This window comes from Dermacentor albipictus, chromosome 1 (assembly GCF_038994185.2).
Source record: "Dermacentor albipictus isolate Rhodes 1998 colony chromosome 1, USDA_Dalb.pri_finalv2, whole genome shotgun sequence".
NCBI classification, from domain to species: domain Eukaryota; kingdom Metazoa; phylum Arthropoda; class Arachnida; order Ixodida; family Ixodidae; genus Dermacentor; species Dermacentor albipictus.
The window spans coordinates 146,149,271-146,172,021 of record NC_091821.1 but is presented as its reverse complement, the minus strand read 5'-3'; the positions used below and the strand labels follow the sequence as shown (position 1 = coordinate 146,172,021).

General features: G+C 41.4%; 3 protein-coding genes across 6 annotated transcripts in view; 2 read left to right on the top strand and 1 right to left on the bottom strand.

Moving 5' to 3' along the window:
- LOC135911028 (RING finger and SPRY domain-containing protein 1-like) overlaps positions 1 to 8,091 on the top strand; it is a 76,444-nt gene extending 68,353 nt beyond the window's left edge. For all 3 annotated transcript variants that reach the window (XM_065443121.2, XM_065443123.2, XM_065443122.1), the window contains exon 15: positions 3,070 to 8,091. In XM_065443121.2, the coding sequence (XP_065299193.1) occupies positions 3,070 to 3,157 (88 nt within the window). In that variant the 3' untranslated portion in view covers positions 3,158 to 8,091. The remainder of the gene's footprint in view (positions 1 to 3,069) is intronic.
- A 9,607-nt stretch (positions 8,092 to 17,698) lies between these two features.
- LOC135911032 (obg-like ATPase 1) lies at positions 17,699 to 20,391 on the bottom strand. The gene is made up of 2 exons (XM_065443134.2): positions 19,285 to 20,391; positions 17,699 to 18,187 (listed from the first exon to the last, which is right to left on the bottom strand). Exons 1-2 carry the CDS (start codon positions 20,140 to 20,142, stop codon positions 17,852 to 17,854), a joined length of 1,194 nt encoding a protein of 397 aa, XP_065299206.1. The 5' UTR covers positions 20,143 to 20,391; the 3' UTR covers positions 17,699 to 17,851.
- A 1,001-nt stretch (positions 20,392 to 21,392) lies between these two features.
- Positions 21,393 to 22,751, top strand: part of LOC135911030 (serine/threonine-protein phosphatase 4 regulatory subunit 1-like) — a 192,665-nt gene continuing 191,306 nt past the window's right edge. Inside the window, exon 1 of one of the 2 annotated variants that reach the window (XM_065443131.1) lies at positions 21,393 to 21,535. In XM_065443131.1, coding sequence (XP_065299203.1) covers positions 21,469 to 21,535 — 67 coding nt within the window. In that variant the 5' untranslated portion in view covers positions 21,393 to 21,468. The remainder of the gene's footprint in view (positions 21,536 to 22,751) is intronic. The other variant, XM_065443125.2, reaches the window with a different exon arrangement.

Here is a 22,751-nt window from a genome sequence, read left to right as displayed (position 1 = left end):
GAAAAGTCCTTGCTACTCGATTCTGTGATTTACCTTTCAAAATTGTTGAACATATTATAGAACCTCGTTCATATGTTTTGGAAAAAACCGCGAGAAAAAAACGTGCTAACCGGGAAAACATATGATCCGGAGTAACTAAAAAATTTTGACATTGTTGAGTCTGTGGATCGTTGCGGGATGAGACGCCGACATGCGCCTTGCTGGTGGTGCTCTGGCGGCCTGAGACACATATTGTTCTTTTCCTATTGCGTGGTGTTTTAAGAGGGCGACGAGAAACCGAAACGAATTCGAGCTGGTGGGCCACACCGCCGGATGCCGCCAAAGCGAAACGTGATGCCCACATTGTGCCGCCTGCAGTAGGGAAAGGCAGCGTGTTTGGATTATCGTCTACTAAAAGCATGCAGTATGCTACCAGTGGCACAACGCACCTCGTGCTGTAAAATGAATGTGAACATTCTTATCGCAATAGGTTTGGCGGCGATAGCTGTGAATGCGGCGCACGACGACCCGTGCGGATATTTGCTGGTACCAGAATAAGAAACTGTGAGCGCTGTGGTTTTCATGTGAGACAGGCGGGAGAGAATTAAAGTGAAGCTGCCACGGCAGGCAGCTATACTGTTCTCGATTGCGCATGCCTCGCGCATTTTCTCATTTACATGGTATCTAATGGCTGGAAAACGTACCATCCAATCGCAGTTTTGCGATGTACGGAACGTTGGTGCCGAAAAATTGTGTTTGCCAGGAACGTATAAACCACTAAAAAATAAACATAACTCTATTGGGTCATTTTTTGTGTTCTTGATTGAGAACATTGGTGCCGGGAAAACGTATGTTACAGGAACATATCAAGGAGGTTCTGCTGTATTCATTTCTGCTCGTAAACAAGAGGTAACAACGCATATTAGGGTCTCAAAGGTGACAGATTGATTCAAGCGTGGACTGTTCCAACTGATTCAGGTGTTGGAGAGCCATGGTTGTTGCTCAGAGGCAGCAGTTTTTGAGCGAATAAACAGGGCAAATAACTGCAGCTCAATAATTTCTAGTCACTCAATATCTTAGAATGCCTCACTAGTAGGCTACCTATATACAAATTTGTTGTCTTCATTTAGGCAAGGCAGCTGATTATTTAACCAGTATCACCATATTTGCACTCCTTTAAAATTGAAAACAATGTGCAGTACTGTAGTACCCAACTTCTTCAACGAACACACGACTCTGTAATGTATTGTACGTGCATCTGTCGAGATGCTCTTCTCTAGTTTCATTACTGCCATATTGTTGTAGTGCACCAAACAACTGAAAGCAGTCGTTTCTTATCCGGTTGGGAACGTCCAGTTACAAATGTCATTATGTGCATTTATCAATGTAAATAAGCCTCAATCTTTTACTAAACAGGCTCCATGCAAACTTTATACTTAACTTTTTTTTTCAGAAATAAGAAAGAAGGGTGTAAAATTGGGCTTGGTGAAACATGCTTTAATGTTCAATTAACAGCACAAGGACACACCAGAGGGGACAGAGGAGAGAACAGGGTGCTGACTTCCGACAGTTTATTTTCTTTTCAGAAAACATTGCTAGTTATATAGTCGCACACTAGCACACCAACCAGGCGCAGAATGCCGTGACAAAACCACACAAAATTCAACGTTGTGATAGCCCAAAGTATCTGACCTCCTTGTCAGTGAGCACGACAGAGGAGGTACTGATGCACCCATAGAATTTTTCCTGCTTCAATTATCTCATGCGTGACACGATCCCTGTGTTTTGCGATGATAATACATTTTTTGTATCTTGGCTTGCATCCACACATGCAGCAGTGGGCAGAAAGCCAACCCTATTTTTGTACTTGTGCTCTTTCAGCCTTTCATTTATGCATTGGCCCGTCTGTCCGATGTAATATTTACCACAGGACAGCGGGATTCGATATACCATGTTGTTTGTGCAGTCCATAAATTTATTTTTGTGTGTGTTAAAGCACTGTTACTTGGGCCTAGATGCTGGGACGGTCATTTTGCAAAGGTTGCCTAATTTTTCCAGGGCAGAGAAAACAACTTTGACGTTTACATGCTGGATGACCTGTTTCAGATCGTGCGCAATTCTATGCATGTATGGAATTACTGCAATTTTAGTTTGTGGTGAATGTAAATCCAGATGGACCAACCTGGAATAGACAAAAAATTCAATGAGTTCATATTTCTAAAAATGAAATAGAAGAGGACATGTAGTATTTTCTTTCGTCTTCTAATGCAATACAATGATGGTTTTGTAAGCACTAGTTAAGTACCAGTTACAGAATTTTAATGAGGAGTGTGTTCGCCATCGGGCAAGTACTTGAATATCCTGGGGGAATCTCTGATCGTGTCCTGCATTTACCTCAATTTCTCGGTTACTAAAGCTCTCTTTGTGGTAATATTGATTCCTTATAGATTTTCGAGCTCTACTCTATCACTTGACTTAATGTTTGCCTTCAGTATACCTTTAAAGGATGGGTGCATCAGTGCCCCCACTGCCCCGCTCACTGACAAGGAGGTCAGCTGCCTCGGGGTATCACAACGTTGACTTTTGTGTGGTTTTGTCACAGCGTTCTGCACATGGTTGGTGTTCTAGTGCGTGACTATATAACTAGCGATACTTTCTGAAAAGAACATAAACTGTTGGAAATCAGCACTCTATTCTCTCTTCTGTCCCCTCTGGTGCACTTGCGCTGTTAATCAAACTTTAAAGAAATACAGAAATATTCAATATTTGATTTGACATTCGACGACCATTTCTCTAAAATATTTGTTTGATTCATTTACGAATTTTTACTACTTGAACACCCCTAGTTACCATACATACATTGCACCAGCTTTTGTGTCACTGTGAATGCACATACATACTTCCTCCTTAGCTTAAGTTATGGTACTAACCACTATATAATATTAGAATACAACCTTTCAAACTAAGTTCAAACAGTTCTAGCGCATGGTCTTCACTTTTGTTGAATACAAAAGTAATGCATACCTTGTACAGTGAATTAGGGCTGCCCAGCAAAAATTGACATCACATTCGGTGCTTGTCTGTGTGCAGGGGTTTCTGCAGTGAGTGTGCCATGCAGCTGGAAGTGTGCCCCATGTGCCGAAGTGAGATCCGGGAACGGATAGAAGCGTCTCTGTAACTTCTAGACTACAAGCCTGCTGGCAGTGCTGCTTGGTTCAGGAGATACCATGCCTACAAATGTAACAGTTGCAGAGTCCACTGGCTTTCCGCTGATGGCTGGAGAAATGTGGTATAGTGTAAAAAAAGAGTGTAGCATGCAGATTGGAATGAAAATGTGGGTTACTGATACTTGTGAAGCTGTTCTAACTTTTGTTTCTATCACTGTTAGTTTCTTTGCACTGAAGGGCTTGTGTGTCTTCAACAATGGAGACATGCATCCATAGATTATCTCAAGCATATACTGTAGGCATTGAATTAAAGAAAGACATGTGGCCCAGAGTTGTTTGAACAAAGTTAGTTCTAATAGTGTCACATAATTTCTGACAGGGCATTTTCAGAATTATCTGATGTTATGACTGCATTTTTCCCGAGAAAATGTTAGCATTGATTTGTGATTGGTTTGGAAGACTGGCATTAGCAACTGCTGCCAGTCACAGTTGAACTTTGTGGTGTTATATTGACTGTGCGGTGGTGGCACTGCATCAGCACTACAATGGCCAGCACAGCATTGCATTGTGCACTAGCACTCTTCTTGCTGCTTTCACAAGCAGTGCCATTTTCCTGTGCATGCTCACGTTTGCTGTGCATACTCACGTTTGCTGTGGTCAGAATCACTGGGTCACATCATTTTTGTACCTTAGGAGTTGAAAACTATTATAATGAACAAAAATTGGGCTAAGTAAATCAAATGCTGACATTGGATATAGCATGCTGAATGTTTCTGACGTCCACATGTGGTAGTCTTAGCAGAAATACTATGTTGCAAAATCAATGTGCTGACCTCTTCAAAGTCACTGTAGTGTGTGTTTAAGGCAGGCAGTAAAATATTGTGACAAGATCAATAAATGTCTGTGTTGGGCGCAAATCTGTGCAGGATGGGGCAGATGCAAATCGACAAAGAACCTGCCACAGTGGCTCATTGGCTGTGGTGTTCTGCTGCTGAGCACGAGGTCATGAATTCAATTCCTGGGAATGGTAGCTGCATTTCAGTGGGGAAAATTGCAAGAACACTTATGTGTAGGTTCACATTAAAGAACCCCAGGTGGTAGAAATTAATCCAGAACCCTCCACTGCCGCGTCTCTTATAACCCATTGTACAGTTTCTGGACGTTAAACCACACAATTTAAATTTAATTGTCAAAGCACAGCACAGGTGCACTGTGAACAAAGCTTTACAATGACAAATGTCTGCAGAAAATGTCCAACTGCTTTAACCATTTGCACTGCTATACTATTTAGTCAAAGTACCATCTGTGACAGCTGTAGCTGATGACAGAACATATGAGGAGCACATTGGTTACAAACTAAGCTTAATTTTCTTTGGGAACTTCTGCAATCTCAGCATTTTTTGAAGAGTCTTGTAACAATTCTCTTAGCAGTGTTCTTATTCCTAAAGCATGGATTCACAGCCATATACAGAATTATTTTTTTTTTGCTTACTGTTATGCCTGCATTTTAGTTCAATGTCATCAGAACTCAGTACTACTAATAGACGACACTGAACCATCCCTAATTTCATTCAAATTAGAGATCGAACTATAAGGAGCTAGGCACGGCCAAGCACATAGGGTTGCCACCTCACTGGTTTTCCACCAGCACCACCGATTTTTCGCTCACTGTGCTGGCTGCCAGTTCAACCCACACAGTGACACGCCATTTGCCAATTTTTCAGTTCTCCATAAACTGGCACATCATAAGCTGCATCGCCAGCATTCTGTCAGGTGTTCTTATAAAGCAGACAACTGAATTGTAGAAATCACATTCATTGCTAATTCCTCAGACCTTTCAATGTCATGAATTTCGATTTACAAGACTGAACCATGCATCCTTTCACTTTCTTTTGAGCTTTCTTCAATAAGTCCAAGCGTGTCCCCTGCTTCTCTCTATAAATCTTCTCGGCGACGATCCAGTGTGGCCGCTTATCATGCCAGCTGGCTCATCAGCGGCACCTAAGCTAGGTTGTTTGCAGGCTACAATGTGCCTGAGAATAAATGACTTTCAACAACAACATGAAGATTTAAAAGTGTGCCAAAGTTTACATAAAGCCTTTCAATAAGCTTCATTCATGCAAAATTTCTACACAACTTATCGTTTGTTTATTATGTTCTCATTTTGTTTGTATTTTGGCATACCACACTTTTCACAAAAAGAACACACGCGACACCTCCCCTTCCTCTCTTGGTACTCATTTGAAGTGCAGTGCCAGCACTCTTGCTTTCAGTCCTTACTGAATCATCTAAGCAACAACTAGCAAAAACTTGGACATATTAGGACATAGCTATGGCAATTATTTGTATATTGATGTGAGAGTTCGTGAAGAGAGATTTGTTCTATATTGTGCATGCTACATGCTACATCTAGCTTGCAAAGTACCTCAACAGTGCACCACCAAGGTGGTACCTTGCTGTTGTCACACGGTCCTGATAACTGCCATTTCACCATGAAAATTGCATGAGTTAGCCGAGGCATATGTGGACTGTCATAAATAGTGCATGAAGATAAACAGCTCAAAATTTTTGTAGCAAATCTTTTTTCATGGTTGCTAAAACATTAACACAGCTACTATACAACCTACTTGTGTCAGAACAGCTTTTGAAAGGAAATGTGTAAATCACTTTGCATTACTGTTAATGTCCTGATCTAATGTTTCATGGGTAGATCTAGCCAACAGCTTGTTTTTTCACTGAAAAAGAGTAGTTTTCTTCTGTTTTGAGCTCTGCCTTGGTTGTATAGCTGTATAGCTTTTGCTTTAGCAAATTATGGTTCTTGCGAATGTGGAAGCATAGCTGTAAATGGTAACTTTTGTGGTTTCCAAAATAGCTTTTGTGTGATTCCTGGGAGACTAAGTAAATCAATTATTGGAAAGTTAGTTGTTACATGGACATTATAGCTGAACATCAGTTCATTTTTGGCACTAGTGGTGCACAGACAACAAAAGAAAAAGAAGAAACTTCTATCACTAATTTATTATGTTGATACAAACCTTGTGGATTTGTATCACTAGCACTTACAATAAGTGCTGTACAATAGCACTGTACAATAAACTTTGAGAGCACTTTATGTGTAGCGCATCATGTTGGAAAAGATAGTTGGAAAAAGATATTTTGAGTTTGCTTAAAGGTTTAAAGACATCGAATAAATTCCTGCCTCCCCCCCCCTCTCTCTCTCTTAGGATGTAGATTCCATCACGATACAGAGCACAATGTGGAATTCCTTTGCCCATTTTCCCCCAATCACCTGAATTTCAAAGCCACATCACAGCATGCTGGACAGCACATGCCTAAATGCTATGGCAATTGTAGTTTAAACAACACATATATTTATCCGCATTGTCAGCTTCTTTCCAAACCACAATGTATGCATACTGTTTTAATTTGAATGAAATAGTAGCAAAGTCTTGCAGCAAAGCAAAGACTTCAGCCCTGTCATTCATCGGAGTCGTTTGTAGACGCTGTAGCCTATTTTGCTTTTGATCTACTGGAAATCTACAACCGCGATGACGGTGAGTGCAGGTTGATCATCTCCAGCATTGCCTTAGGTTGCAGAGAGTAAGCCTGTACATTATACGAACGAAGAAAACACCATGTGCAAGCATATTGAGATGCCACATTAACTTCAAATGCTCTGGCCTTGAAAATTTGACAACCTGAACTGTGCAGTAAACACTGTGTTAAATTATTGCACGTTTTGTTGTAAAGAAAAAAAAAAGCACACAGTTAGAATTTGTTTCCTTTCCCTCATCTAAAAGGTATCCAGTTAACATGCAGCCACTTTTCTTTAAGGCAGAGCCATCTATGCAGTTGAAACCAAGTGTTTTATGTTAGCAAACACCTGAAGAAGCCTTCAGTATTGTTTCTTTTGTGTTTTTCTTAAATAATTAGTGCCTGTTAGCTTCTTAATGGTTAACTTTACAGCCACTATTTCAATACTAAGGTTTTAGAGCACATTAGGAAGCATCAATTTCATTTGTTTGTAGTGCGCTATCTTTAGCAAAGCTTTTTATTGCAATAAGCAATTGTGTGGAAACTCCAGCCACACTTGCACTGTCCAATTACATTTGGTGTAAATAGGGGTGTGATTCAGTTTATATTTTATATGCGTTTTGAAAGAAAGGTGATACGGCATTGGAATTCTATTACATGCAAGCCCACGGTTTGTACTTGCACTAATGAATTGGACTAGAATGCCAGAACTAGCGTCCTTTCCGAGATGCGATTTAATGTTGACCGATTGTTATGTACAGTTGTCACAGCCATGGTGTAACAGGCAGAGCACTGGCCATTTTTCATTTGGCAGAGAAGCTTCTGGTGTTTGGCACATCTGGAACACTGTCAGGATTTTGGAGTGCATGTGTGGAGATTTATCCACATGTGTGCAATATGCATGCATTGTTGTGTGTATGAAACACTGTTAAGAAGAACCCTCTTCATTGTATTGTTTGCATATTGTGCATTGAAGGACAGCCTTTGCATTAGAATTTTCAAATCTGGTCGAACTGTGACAGGAGAGGTCTGATTTTCTGACACTGTTATTGACTTGCATCTGGTAGATGTTGGAGAAAAAATATGGTTCTCTTGAGCATTTTTTTACTCTACTACATCCTTATCACTTCACAGCCTTGCAATGTCCCAGTAAACTTATGGGCTACTGAAAAGTGCCAAGCCAGGCCCATCACCTTATGTGAGGCAAAACAATTGTACTTTTTTATTTGAAAGCAGTGTTTTGGTTAACTTTGATAAATGCTGCCAGCTCCGAGTATGTTTAAAGAATTCTTATTCAGGCTTCAACCCACGTAATTTAGACACCCCATTGAAAGCCCCCTCCCACATAGGAGTCTGCCCTCTCCCCCCTTTCCTTTTTTTTGTTATTTTTGCTCCTTTTAATAAATGTTTTCATCTCTCTCTTGCCAGTCTTTACACTGCTTGTAGCTGTAGCCTGTCATGTCCAGTATAAGTTGATTGCTTGACTCCAGCTGCATATTTTCATATCATTTCTAGAAAACTTTGTGCCAGAATATATAAAATGTGGGGAAGCTGATTGGTCGCTAATGCTCACCTTCCTTCCGTCATTGTTATGAGTTGACTGTTCATAGCATTGCATTCAGTCACATATAATGGGCAGCTATTGCTTGGTGGGACTGGCTGCACTGCCCAAAATGTATCTTGTGCTGTGCAAACAGTGTGGTTTCTATACTTTTTAGCAAGTAGCCTGCTTTGTGGCTGTGTTGAATGTTAGTAACTTCACACTTTCAGGCACAGAGAACAATGGCTATTGTGTTTGAATCTATGTCATTTGTCTTTTATTCAATTCATTGCTCAGGGTTGCAAGCTCAAGGGTGATGATTAGACTGTGTGTTTTGACTTGGTTATAGAATTTGTGTTTGAATAGAAAGAAATCTGTTGAATGCACTTCCTTTTTTATTATTATTTATTTTATTTTACTTTATTTTTAGTTTTAAATTGTGCGGCAGTTGTGTCGCATGATTTACAGTGAGCCTGTGGTGAATGTTATTCTGACTGCACATTGTGCAAGTGATATGACCACTTGTAACTGAATTTGCTGGCAGTTTCTACTTATGTCAGTGATATCCAAGTATGCATGATCAGTGGAACACCTGCAACTGGACTGTTCAGCACCATTAGTGAACAAGGTCAGCTATAAGAAGATGGCCCATCTTGCCCTTTCCAACATGCATGCAACATTTTATATTTGGTGCCAAGCAAGATGCTCCTTTTCATTCTAGAGCCAAGAAAAGCGCCTGTAGTACCACAGGGTGTTTGTTACAATACCATGTTGCCTTGTATGCGAGGCAATGCCAGCAGTCTCAGTATGTTATACAAAAGTAGTAATAATAAAGGAGACGGCTGGATTAACTGCAGTAATTGGTTACATTGTGCCGATGTCTACTGCTTGTGGAATCCATTGTTCAGTGGCCAATCTAGCTGAGCTTTAGAAAATATGAGAAAGACAACTAAAGCACCCAGAACTGTTAAGGTAGCTGCAACACAGAAACAGTTTTTGTGTCATGCTTATTGTAGGCAATAAGGCAACACAGCAGGAACCACCGCATCATTGCACAGTTGTCTGCAACTACTAGGTAAAGTCCATTTAATTCGAATGTAGCACTGCCATTTGACTCTTCATGGCAAAAGATGACATTTTTTCACGCTAGGACTAAATTTTGCAGTAGTTTTTTTTTTTTTTACCACACATTACAAGGCTTTCTTACTGACCATTACTGCTTTGCTCAATTAATGTCAGCATTTGCCTAATGACATTGTCATGTAACCTGCTACTGTCCCTCTTAATGTTTCATGCACTTTAACATTGAATCTGGGACAGAGTGACCAGAAAGGTGCTAATAATTCGTTTGTCACCAACAATATTTTCTTCACAACTGGTTTTTACTTTAAAGATCTAACAGTTCATATATCATTTTGTACACACAAATAACACAAAGGTAACCAGAGGGTGAGGAAGAGGATGGGCCACTGCTGGGCTATCTTCACCTTAAATCTTCATGCTTATAACTAGTTTATTTGTGTGGTTGTTTCACCTTGTGTCTTCATATTTCCTGCTAATTTTGTGTGGTTGTGCAACAACTTGTCTAGCTCTTCACCCTGTTGTATTGTCATGTACACTTGCAACTATTGCACCAACACATATTTGCTGTTGGGATGTTGATGTTCCAGTCAGATTCGTTCAGCTAAAATGGTTCCCTCAAAAATATTTTTGATGACAATGGCTTACGTGCTTAAAGGGACCTTCATAACAAAAAAAACATCAATATTCTAACTAACACTTTATTACACTGTAATTCCTTCACTACAAAATTTTAAAGCACTATATGTCATGAGACATTGATAAGCAGTTTTGGCAAGTGCAAGTATGTTGCATGATCCGCCAAACAATATTAATACATCTTCATTTACAAATTTACTTCAGCTAACCTTTATGCCCAAAGGTGTTACAGGTTATTGACAGTTTTATTTAGGCCTTAAGTTATGACAGCAGCTAACAAAAACACCAAATGCCCAGAGTGGCTCAGCTGAGATGAAACAGCATCACCCTGCCCTTTCCTGTTTATTGCACATTCTAGTTATTTATCTTGTGAAGTCGGGCACTAGACAATGTCATCCATGTGAGACGACACTAACAGTCGTGTATCTAGCGATGGAGGGAGGCTGCAAAAGTGCAGGGCTTTGACTGAGCAACGCACAAAGTATGCAGTGATGTGTAGCTTTTCTGTCTTCACATTCTTGTCTGGCTAGGCCTTGTGTCATTGCATCGTAAGTCACTTCTGGAAAATGCATAAGCAATCATATCTTCTGTTGTACATATGTTACCTTTGTTTGGAGGATGACCCAATTAGCAATACCTTGAGACTTATTAGAGCCCATATGCTGAAGCTGTTTGCCTTCTAGAACAGTGCATACCCTAAATGCAGTCCACAAAAAATGAAGCATATGTATGATCTGTCAAAAGCCATAAAGCCATTATCTAGTTATGGCTATGATTGTAAATCTTCAGACTGCTGGAAAAGATAGACCAATTTGCAAGGTTGGCAAATGGTATCAAGCTTCAATTACTGCTTGAAAGTAAGCTTGAAAGTAGTTTTCTGAAATGCTTGCATTTCTTGCCATGCATTTGTTAGAATACTTCTTGTGTGTGCACAGGTTTTCAGTCCCTCTGCTTTTCAACTTCTGTGCACAAGTTGCAAACAACCATTTTTGCTTGAAAAATGTGACAGCTTGTGTAAAGGCCCAAAATTTTGGCAGCAAGTAGGAAGGGAAAGTGCATTAGTTTGCCATGTCCTCGATGTCAGTACCTTGAAGACATGCAGGGCAGCAGTTCTGTTAGCATTGGCACAAAAAGCATGAATTTTGTCATGTTGTTGGCTTGTGAAACTATGTTTTGAGAGATAAAATAATTCGTAGAATGTGAATGGTGCTTAAAGTAATGTAAGTGGCATGTTAAATGAGACTTCCACACCTTGCTATTATGGTATGGTTTGCTGTCTCTCTTTTTCTTTTTTCTTGAAGGGGGGGGGGGGGGGGGGCAGGGAATGTTGTCAGTAGGCCGATTTGTTTACTGATAATCACTTTTCTACAGTCAAGCTACAGCCAGTGTGACAAGGCCTTTAAACGTACTAAGGCTAATCATATGTTGTGTGACAGAGTATAACAACAGTATGTTGGAGGACAAACCCTTCTAGACAGACTGCTCATTCACTGTAAGAAATGCTTGTGTTCACCTCTGCAGTGCTGCAATGAGGAATGTTACTGTCTTGTATGCTTAGATTGAAATGTTTTTGGATATTTTGTGCTCATGCACAGAAGAGTTTGTGAATTGATGTCCCAAAGCTTGCTCTGCAAGTACTTTCAGCTCTAAATTATTTTGCGATTATTTTTTATCTTCCCAATTCTGAACTAAATAGATCTGGCAATTTTAGATGGCTCTGCCCTTTAGGTAAGCATCTATAATCTCTCATGAAGAAGCTGTGCTGGCTCAAGCTGTATTTTTATGAAATACTTTGTCAGTGCTGCCATCTTCCTTGCCAAGAATTGTTAAGGAGATGAGTACGCTGTCACTACTGCTTGTCCATGTTAATTGCATTGACTTGTTGCACAGGGTTTTCACTGGATGTCTCCGTTGTATCCCAGCGGCATGTAGGTCACCTGTACAGGATCTAGTCACCTTTTTTTTTTTCTTTCTCCAGCTAAAGAATATACATTCAAATATTTTTCATTTTCTAGCCTTGCTTGCGAGGCCACTTGGGAGTCATGTAAATATGGAGCTTGTCGTATATTGTACATCATATGTACCAGTTGATTAAAAGTGCTGCTCACGAAGTGAAATTTCTTTGTTTCAATTTTCAAATTTTTTAGGCTGCTAAGCACATAAATTCATTCTGCATGAAACAGCAGCATTTTACATGCTCACAGCACCATAGACTAAATCTAGGGATGTGCAAACCATGCATAAATAAAAGCATAAAAGCATTAACTAAATATCTTCCAATAATTTCTGGAACAAAAAGTTTCTTGCAGGTGGTCAATCTCTTGTTGCAGTAAAGGAATACATTTATCTACAGTCGCAGCATAGTTGCAGAGACTTGGATCATGAAAAGCAAGCCTGCCAAGGCAAAAGAAAAAAAATGGGTTATGCATTGGCAGGCACTGCCACATCGTAAACAGTTGTGTTCCGATATTGCTGAGAAAAAAAATGTAATCACTCTATTGCTAGTACTAACCTATGCAGCCACTTTTTGAGAATAAAAACATGAAGCATGCAACCAGAAATGGAAAGGAAAATTATAGGCAGAATGTAATAGCAGTGGATTACAGAACATAGACAGTCAAGTTGAGGTAGAGAAGTTCAACTGAATTTAGGTGGTGTGATGTGTAGAAAGCACAACCATTGATCTATACAAGTAGCTGAATAAGTACCAAAGGAAAGGAAATTCAGTCAAGGATGACAAAGGATTAGACGCAGTATTGGGATCAGGAACTTTGCAGGCATTGCATGGATTTGGCTTAGCAGGACAGAGGTAATTTCAGATTTCTGGGAGAGGCCTTCGTCTTGCAGGGCACGATCACTTTTGTCCCCTACAAGTATACAGTTGGAATGAAAGTGGCAAATTTGCGCATCCATACTTAGACATCTAAAGTTTAAATTTAATTTATGAAATAAGTATTTCACGATTATCTTAAAATTGACTGTTCCTTGGCCAGTCCCCCAAAGCGGGTAAGTGCCATTGCTTGGGATCAATAAAAAAGGTATAAAGACATTGGACACAATCAAATTTTCTGACAAAATTTCCATAGAATGTCTATGAGCACTTAAAGAAGGAAACTCTGCCATTATACCGCTGGGAGAAATGAACCAACTTTTTCTGGCGCACATGAAGCACCTACACAAATTTCTTTGCATGAAGCACGAGCTAGCCTTTCAAAGGGAGAAAACCCAGCAGCAGGCAGATCCACTGGTTTATAAGTGGTGGAAAACAAACCCACATATTTGAAACACTGTAATAGTATTTCATGCTATTTTCTACAACTTTTGTTGAAGCACTTGGCACTGAAAATGGGCATGTTTCCATGTAGCACTTCTGTGAAACGGTCCATGTGGCATTGCTTTTTGCCATGGCTGCAGGGGTGCCATCTCCAGTTAAAGAGACCAACTGACATTACATCTGAATTGCTTCCAGAGCACACGTGCAGTATGAACTTGCACATGTTGGCTTACCAGTTGGCTTGACTTAATGCTGCTAGAAGTTAGGCTAAACAGTGCACCGACTTGGGCAGAATGGTAAAAGTAAAACCAAGACATTGCCACGGCGGCCGCATTTCGATGGGGGTGAAATGCGAAAACACCCGTGTACTTAGATTTAGGTGCACGTTAAAGAACCCCAGGTGGTCGAAATTTCCGGAGTGCTCCACTACGGCGTGCCTCATAATCAGAAAGTGGTTTTGGCACGTAAAACCCCATAAGAAAAAAAAAAACAAGACATTATAAAGAGAACACTCATAATAAAAGAGTTCACAGGTATTTTGAAGAGGTACTTCAAAACTTGCACAATGCTACTTTCCCATAGACTAAAATATGTAACTAATACAGTTCCCACTCAGAATAACTACTATTGCAGGGCAAGTCAATGTTTTCTTTTTTTAGCAGTGTCAAATTCGCTGAGTTTGTTGGACTAAAAAAGAAAAGCAGAAATGCATTTCATATGCTTGGCAGACAGCTATTGTGTGCTCGGTATTTCGGCACGCGGGGGGAAATGTCTCACTTGATTCAATTTGTTGTGGTATCAAGGTACTTTGCTTGCAGGTGTAAAGTCTCTATACTTTTACTCTTTGTTACATTGTTTATGGTTTAAAACAACACAAATATTACGGCATCAACAAGCTGCAAATCTCACCCTTCACAGTGAATAGCTGTTAATGTTGCGTTGTGTAGCTTCCTGGAATGTGTAGAAATAGCTATGTGCACAATGAGAAAAACCTCGCACTGACCAGGAACCAAATTTGGATCTGCTAGCTGGAAGAGGAGCAATGCTACACTGAAGTTAATCCAACAGCTCGTGAAGCGCCACACAAATTGGTATGGCTAGCTACAGCTGTGAAATACATGTTATTTGCTACAAATTAAAACACACAAAAGGAAGACGCAAAGACAACACGGATGACACCTGTGCCGTCCGTCCTCTATGTGCATTCCTTTTGTGTGTGTTTTAATTTGTGGCAAAAAAACGTCTTTCAGCAAGCACCAACTAGGCCAACAAACAGTTCTGTTGAAACTGTGAACTATCTTGTGAGACACACTGCTCCACTTCGCCTACCTTGGAGGTGTTCAACTGCGTGGTTGTGAGCCATGCTATGCAATAAACAGCTGGGCAGAAAGGCGTTCAAGGGGCAGATAGCCATCATTACAATTTTAGTGATGGCTTTCAGAACTTAACCCCTTCTGCCATGCTGAAAAAGTAATTAAAAGCGAATTTTTTTTAGATCTGCGTATTTTGTGCAAATTTGTCCTAAAAGATATGATGCAAGGAATGCTTGTTGCATTTTTACTGGTCTTGTTGGAAAAAAAATAGCAAAGTCATTGTGTATTATTTATTTGTCAAAATTGCAAGAAACTGCACACACACACATGTGCAAAAATTGTAGCAAGCTCACAATTAGTTAACTCGTCATCGCCACCAAAGGATGCTCATTGTGATAAGTTGCCTCGTCATCTGCAGTTAATGGATAAAGGGATTGGAAATGGAAACAAGCAAAGGCACAAAAGAAAAAGCCTGAAAAGAGGCCATTCGTTCAGATGTGCAGTTTGCTGGAAGTTTGTGCAGAGCTGCAATTTTTTGTCTAAAATGAACAAGTACAGAAACACATACAAGCAAAAGGTCATGCTGAGCCCCCAGCATTTCCCTAACACATCAAAAAAAGGAGTATCTCTTGTGGTGCCATGAAGTTCAGCTCCTCAGTGAAATGGTAACAATTCCATTATGATATTCCACACGCACTTCTGTTAGAAAAAAGAAATTGCAACCTCCTAAACTAGGCCAGCTGCATGGTGAAATATGGGCATGCATGTTCTTGTCCATTCCCACCACAATTAAGCAGAGGATTGACACCTCTTAGCTTTTAATATGCTTTTTCTGTCACTGCCACATGAGTATGGTATGTTAAAAATATATTCAAAATTTTGAAAAGTGCCTATTCAAGAACTCAATCAAATAGTATAGTGTACAATCTGCTTTCAAAATTTTTCAAATATTTGCACACCCCTATACAAACTGCAAAGTGAGCTGTGTCTTTTGCAGTAAACCTATCGTAAAATTCAACATTTAATTATTTTTACTTGGTATACTGTTTCTGCAATAACTACACTCGTTTATGAACAAGATGAGAGGAAACCGAGGGCCCAATTTTTATGAGTCATATTATAAGAAGCGTACAAACAAAGATGCCAAGGATAACATGGAGAAAATTATTTGTACTTATTAATTGAATTAAAGGAAGAATAAATTCAAGACAATGAGTGGTGGTGCTGGCTAACACTCCCCAGTTTTAGTCCTAGTAGATAGACATAAATAGCTCAGAAAGTGCATGGGAAAACGGCGCCGAAGTAGCGCAATTGGTAAGAGCATTGCATGCGCAATGCGAAAATGTGGGTTTACGCCCCACGTGTGGGCAGTTGTGTCTTCATCCGCTTTCATTTCCATTAATTTATCATTTCTTTAATTCAGTTAACAACTACAAGTAATTTCCCCTATGCTGTCCTTGGTGTCTTTGTTGGCTTCTTATGATACACTCATTTATGCGCTTCTGGGCGATCTGGTATATATAAAAAATCACAGTGAATTATTTTAAGTGAGGTATAAGCTTTATATAAACCTGAATCTGTAAAACATGAGATGCTAAGAATGCAATACTTGTAAATCAGTCAGTGGGTCAATGCTTTTTGGGTTCTGGTAATTGGTTCGTCGCCAATACTGTCCCAACTATCGTGTACCAAGTTCTTAAAAATGGCATTATTCTACACAAATAAGACAAAGTGAATTTGTTGAGTGTCTTGTTGACAAACTGCGAACAATTATTTAGTTGCCGACATCAAATTAGTTAAACATAAATATCAAACTTTTTAATTGCTTAAATTGTCAAGGTGTCCATTGGGTGTTGTAGCGAATCATGAGAAACATCAAAATGAGGTGTTTCCAGCAAGGTACACATTGCATGTTTACCTTTTCTGGCAGAGGCAAATCCTGTGAAATATTAAAAACCACCAGTGACTGCACATCTGCACACATGGCATAGCAGTCCAATCAAACAATCTCAGGTGGAGGGCAAGCTGTTCATCTCAGGCTCACCACTTGGGGCCATGCATTTCCTTGGTATTGAGCGATTGGTGGGAGCTGTTGGTGAGTCGTGGAAAGAACATGCGTGCTGTTATCATTGCAACTCAGCTCGGCAACAGATGAACAGCTTGCTTTCCCACTGAGACGGTTTGATGGTGCAGCTACCCTATGCACACGGTTGCAGTCACATGATATTTTCTTATTTTGCGGGCTTTCTCTCTTCGCTAGAAAAAGCAAACATGCCATGTGTACTTTGCTAAAAGTACCTTTTTTTGACGTCGCTTACAGCTCTCTATAGCCCCCTAATTGGCACATTGATGATTGTAACAAGAAATTAATAAGTCAGCTAATTTATTTCAATTAACTAATTGGAAGTTGGTGACCCAAAATTTACTGGTAGTTTATGAACAAAACTCTAAAGAACATACACTTGGTTTTATTTGTGTAGAATAATCAGCCTCTTTAAAACTTCATGCATGGTGGCCGAGATGCCCTGCGGAAATCCTCTAGTTACATAGGCTGCATTCTCAGTCTATCACTTCCAGGGACACTTTCACTTATGGTGTCACATGCAGCAAGCATTTTCATTGGTGTGATGAATATTCTTTCAGTAGGCTAATCGAATGAATGCACACTGGAAGTGATGTCCCCGAAACTGATTGACTGCGAATATGACCTGATGGCATCATCAGTTTCATTTCTTTCCTATTTTTTGCTGAAAGTTTCATATAATTAATTGAAACTAAAATTTGCAAGATGAACTAAAAGGGTGCATGGGTAGAAACATTGGCCTGCAAATTATTTGTGAGGTCTTTTTGTTTTTTGCAAACTGTAGGCTGTTTGTGTAAATATGGAAAATTAGGTTGATGTAAAGATGAAGTTATTTACAGTAAGATTCTAATCAATACATTGTCAATATGTCTCTTTTCACCAAGGACCTTTTACCAAGCCCTTGTAGCTTTTCAAGAGAGAGCCCTTGAAAAATATGGGCCAGTTATCTTGTACCAAAGTATCAAGAAAAACTTCATAAGGCTCATGCATTTGCAAGTAATGTTTGAAAGGTTCTTTCAACAATGATGCGTAGTACAGGTATTTTGTGTGTAGCAAGTAATTAAACAAAAGGAACACCAAAACACATCATTTGCCTTTATGAGGTTTTTCACTTTACTTGAGACCTCATTCAAAACTTGCAAAAACATGCAATTTGTGAAACTCCATAAGGCATACATGCTTGGCAGAAACATGAATGAACCTGTGAACAAAGTGTCAATCTCTGACAGTGAGCAGTCAGTGTTACTTTTTCTTGGCTTGCAACCCTGCACCTGCATTAAACTTAAAGAAGATGATATCACCATCTTCCACAACGTAATTGCGGCCTTGTTGTCGGTACTTGCCAGAGGCTTTAACAGCTGCCTCTGAGCCTTCCTCTTTGAAGTCGTCAAACTTCATCACCTCAGCCATGATGAAGCCTTTTTCGAAGTCTGTGTGGATTTTCCCAGCAGCCTGCGGTGCTTTAGTGTGCTTCTGGATTGTCCACGCCTTGACTTCATCTTTTCCAGCCGTGAAGAAGTACATCAACTGCAAAGCCTTGTATCCAGTCACAATTATCTTGTCTAGAACTGAAGTCACCTATGTAAAAAAAAAAAAAAAATGTCACCGTTATTTCATTACTGCCTAAGGAATGATATAAACATGACACCAGCATCATTCCATGTACCATGCAAAAAGATCGTTTCCAAAACTATCAAAGACTCAATTTTCTGTATTGATTTTAAAGATAAGAATCGATGCATGCATTTTTTTTTTCTTTCAAAGAACTGTGTTGAGCAAAATGGAGCATACAAATGCTAACAGTGTAAAAGTAGGTAGAGTATGCTGGAATACTTTCATAATCCATATTAGGAACCTTAATTTTTAGACCAATATCACTGCAAACTACGTGTTCTAATTGTTCCAAATGAAACAGGTAGTTGCTTTGTATAAAGTGTCAGCACAATCTAGCCAGCAGATCATCTGGGAGAGCCATTTGCTGACTGAGCAATGCATTCCACTAAAAATGATCAGCTGAATGACTAGCTCAGCTTTGTCGTTCTATAAATGATCGTATTACTCACATAATGGTATGTTACTTAAAAAGGCCCCTAGAATTTACCATACTGTTGCAACCAATTTCAAATGCAGCGTTGTGCATGACAATGTCAAAGCACTTGACACCAGAAGCAGCCTTTGTAATTTTTTTTATTACTGATAGTACTTGCACATGGACTGTCAGAGTCTGACTGTATTGCTCGATGCACAAATCAAATAGTGAAAAGGGCTTCCCGCAATAGTGCATACAAAAATAAATCGATGTGAGATTAGTGACATATTAGAAATGAATATCTGCTTTCGTGAGACACGAGGATTGGCGCTAGTGCCTATCAAAAAATATGTGCATTGGGAAAGTCCCCAAGGTTTCACGAGCCCCCCTTCAATGGCCGGCGTTTTTCAAATTTTCGAGCAAATATACAACAGCTATAAACTAGTTGCTGGAAGCTTTCACAGCACAACTGCTCAAGCTTCCACAGAAATTTCAATTTAAGGGGCACATATTCAAGTTGTCTGCTTGCGAACTCAGTACACTCTATCCTGAGCTAATCCTAGCTGTATAGTAATGATAAATTATGGGCGCCTACAAAAGGCACTGGCTCCAGTGTGGTATGTCTCTGCACGTGCATGGCGCTCACCTTGTGCTCCTCCTCGTAGGCTTTCTTTTGCTCGGCGTCCATTTCGATCAGCTTGTGCTCGAAAGCGCCGCTAAATGGAATCACAGCGGCGCCTGGATCATTCTTGTCGACCCATTCTTTGATTTTAGGCAGCCACTTGTTCTTTTTGCGTATGAAGTCCTTTTCGGCCAGATTTACCAGGTAGATCATGGGCTTGGCAGTGATGAAGAGGTGCTTGTTGAGCACTTCTATCTCGTTCACATTCCAGTCGCAAAACCGCAGATGCTTCTTTTCATCGCACAGAATTCCCCGGATCTTTACCAGGATGTCATACTCGGGCTTCATTTTCTTATCGGCACCTCGTAGCACGGTGCGTTCCATTTTGTCAATGATGGCAAACAAGTATTCCTCATCCTTCTTCCGAAGTTCCTCATTAATAATGTCAATGTCGCGGACAGGGTTGACGTCGCCTTCAACGTGCGTCACGTCTTCGTCTTCGAAAGTGCGACACAAGTGGAAGAGCGCGTCACAGGCTCGAATATGGGACAGAAATGCGTTTCCGAGACCCTGACCATCGCTGGCACCTTTCACAAGCCCCGCGATGTCAACCACGTTGAGGAATGCCGGTACCTTGCTCACCGGCTTGAAGTACTCGCAGAGGTAATCGAAACGACTATCGGGGACAGCAACCCTACTCTCGTTTGGGTCGATCGTACAGAAGGGAAAGTTTTCGGCGGGCACCTGGTTGGCTGTCAACACGTTGAAGAAGGTGGACTTACCCACGTTGGGCAGACCGACAATGCCCACTTTGAGGTTCGTGCCTACGCGACCGATCAGCACTGGTCGCTCTGTCTCGTCTTCCTTTTTCTTCGGCGGCATGTTCAAATAAAGAGACCGGCGTACTGAGAGGTTCGCCCGACAACGTGCTTGGTTTCAGGTAGCAGGCAGCGATGACGATTAATGACAACGTTTTGGGACTTACTTCTTCGACGCCGCCACGTTTAGCGCATTGCCTCCACTCCAGCCATTCATCCAGTGCTCAGAAGGTTGAGAAGATGCGCGAAGCGAGATACAAGCAGCAGGTATGGTAGCCGGTATCCCTAGTGGCAGAAACTTACAACTGGTGCCTCTTTAATTTACACTTCTCAAACAGTTAAATTTGACTAGTACTTTCTGAAGTATTTGTTCCTTTTGCCAAGCATGATAAAACAAGAAATAATGTCAAGGCGGCTACTAGATGGCGTCTGGAGTCCGGGCTGAATCTCGACGCTTCCAAACGTTGGATTGATGCGGTTCGTTAGCGTTATCTATGTAGTCGCGAGTAATTATTATCCATGTGGTCCCGAGTGATTAATCACCGGTTTCGATATTCTGGTTTCTAGTGGATGGTAGGCGATAGCAATGCGTCAATTTTGAATAGATGTCCACTTGTCAGTCATACCGCCGTTAGGTCTTTAGCAGACGACGCTTGGCGTAGAAAAAGCGGGATTTCGAAAGCCTGTCGCGAGTGCTAATACTGGGAGTTTAATTCGGAAATCATTAGGTAGAGCACGAAGCGTTTGAACAAGGTAGCTCTTTGAAGTCGCATCCTTCCCGCACCTACTGCGTGCCTCTTGCATCCAAACCACCCATTGTGCTGCACAATCTTCGCGTTCCGAAATGATCCCGCCCCTTACATGATAACAGGATTTTTATTTTTGTACGCGCCTTGAACGATAGTGTTTACAGCGCTATGTCGAGGTAAGATCGTACTGCTGGGTCCCCTCACTCTTCGGCCTTCACGGGGGGAAAAAAACTGATAGCCATTCATAGTTGCTGGCTAAAGAAGCAGACTTGGGGCGCGTTGAGTGTGTTGAGCGTAAGAGAATGAGTGGATCTCAAGTGCGCAGACAACTTCGCGTAATAGCGTGTAAGCCAACGACCATAGCTTCCCTCATAGGGCCATCGCAGAGTTTGTTCTACTTGACCAGCGCTGTAGCTGAACTTGGTGTGAATGCTGCCTTACATTGCGTGGCGCGCCGTAGGCCGGTTGATATCTGGAAGCGTGCTATCGAAGCTAGTAAAACGAGCGCATACAAGTTGAAGGGACCAGAAGACGAGAAAAACACTCGTGCAGGAAACACGCGATTCACGAGGTCTGACGCGTGAGGGAAGAAGAGGGGCCGACATTTTCATCGGTTGTCGGGAATACCACCTCCAGGAGAGATGCATTTCGACAGTAGCACAGGTGCGTCTCCAAGACCCTTCGTAGTCGTCGCATCGCCGGGTGGAGGTGAGTAACCGGCTTTACCGTGTGGCTGTATTCATTTGAGGGTGCGGACGCCTCGCGTCGTCGACTTACCTTGTGCGACTGGTCGCCACAGCTCTGCACTGCCACGAAACGGTGTCTAGTGGGTCCGCGTGGTAAACAATCCTGTCATTAGAGTTTCGGCTAGAAATGTTAGAACGTTCAATAATTAATTGTGTATGTCACTGGCGACCGAAGTAATCATCATCATCAGCCTATTTTATGTCTACTGCAGGACGAAGGCCACTCCTTGCGATCTCCAATTACCCCTGTCCTGCGCCAACCGATTCCAACTATAGCGCCCACGAATTCCCTAATTTCATCGCCCCACCTAGCCTTCTGCCGTCCTCGACTACGCTTCCCTTCTTTTGGCCCCTATTCTGTAACCCTAATGGTCCATTGGTTGACCTGCCCAACTCCATTTTTTTATCTTAATGTCAAATAGAATATCGGCTATACCCGTTTGCTCTCTGATCCAAACCGCTCTCTTTCTGTCTCTTAACGTTGTGCCTAGCATTCTTCGTTCCATCGCTCTTTGCGCGGTCCTTAAAGGGCCCCTCACCAGGTCTGGCCATCTTGAGCTGGCAAGCGCAGAGCATACAATGCGCGCAAACGATCGTGTTTGCAACGAATACATCGCTACACGCCGCGGAAAGGTCTGAAATTTCAATCCGAACGCCGTTTTCCCTTTTCCTCGCGGCCACCGCGCCATTGAATAAGACCGCGCTCCAAGAAGGACGGTGACGTCCCTCGTGGTGACACGTGACCTCGAGAATTATTGAAGGCAACGTTTGTTACTTGTGTGATCTGTTGCTCGAATTGACGAATTGAAGTTTAGAGAAATACCAAAGAGAATATCTGCGTTTTTTTTTTTTTTTTCTTCTTCGCACCGAAGCAAGAGAGATGGACTTCCGCTTCATCTGCTTGTTCCCACGGTCGTGCAGTCACGTGCGCACAGTGGCGTAGCTAGGTCGTCTGGCACCCGGGGCCCATAGGTCTTCTGTCCCCCCCCCCCCCCCCCAGGTGTAGTCGAGGAAGGTGAGGATATCGACAATTTCCGGGTGTCTTCAGACGTATATGACATCCTCCTCCCCCCCCCCCCCTTCCCACTGGCCCTGTGCATACCGTACAGGACCTGTGCAGGTCCTGTATGGAAGAACGCAGGGAAGGAATTTCGCTTGCGGAGACCAGATGGGGCGAG

Coding starts and splice junctions, on each gene's coding strand:
- LOC135911032 (XM_065443134.2), bottom strand. CDS start 20,142: ATGCCGCCGAAGAAAAAGGAAGACGAGACAGAGCGACCAGTGCTGATC. Junction 18,188..19,284: donor CCTACGAGGAGGAGCACAAG/GTGAGCGCCATG, acceptor TTTTTTACATAG/GTGACTTCAGTTCTAGACAA.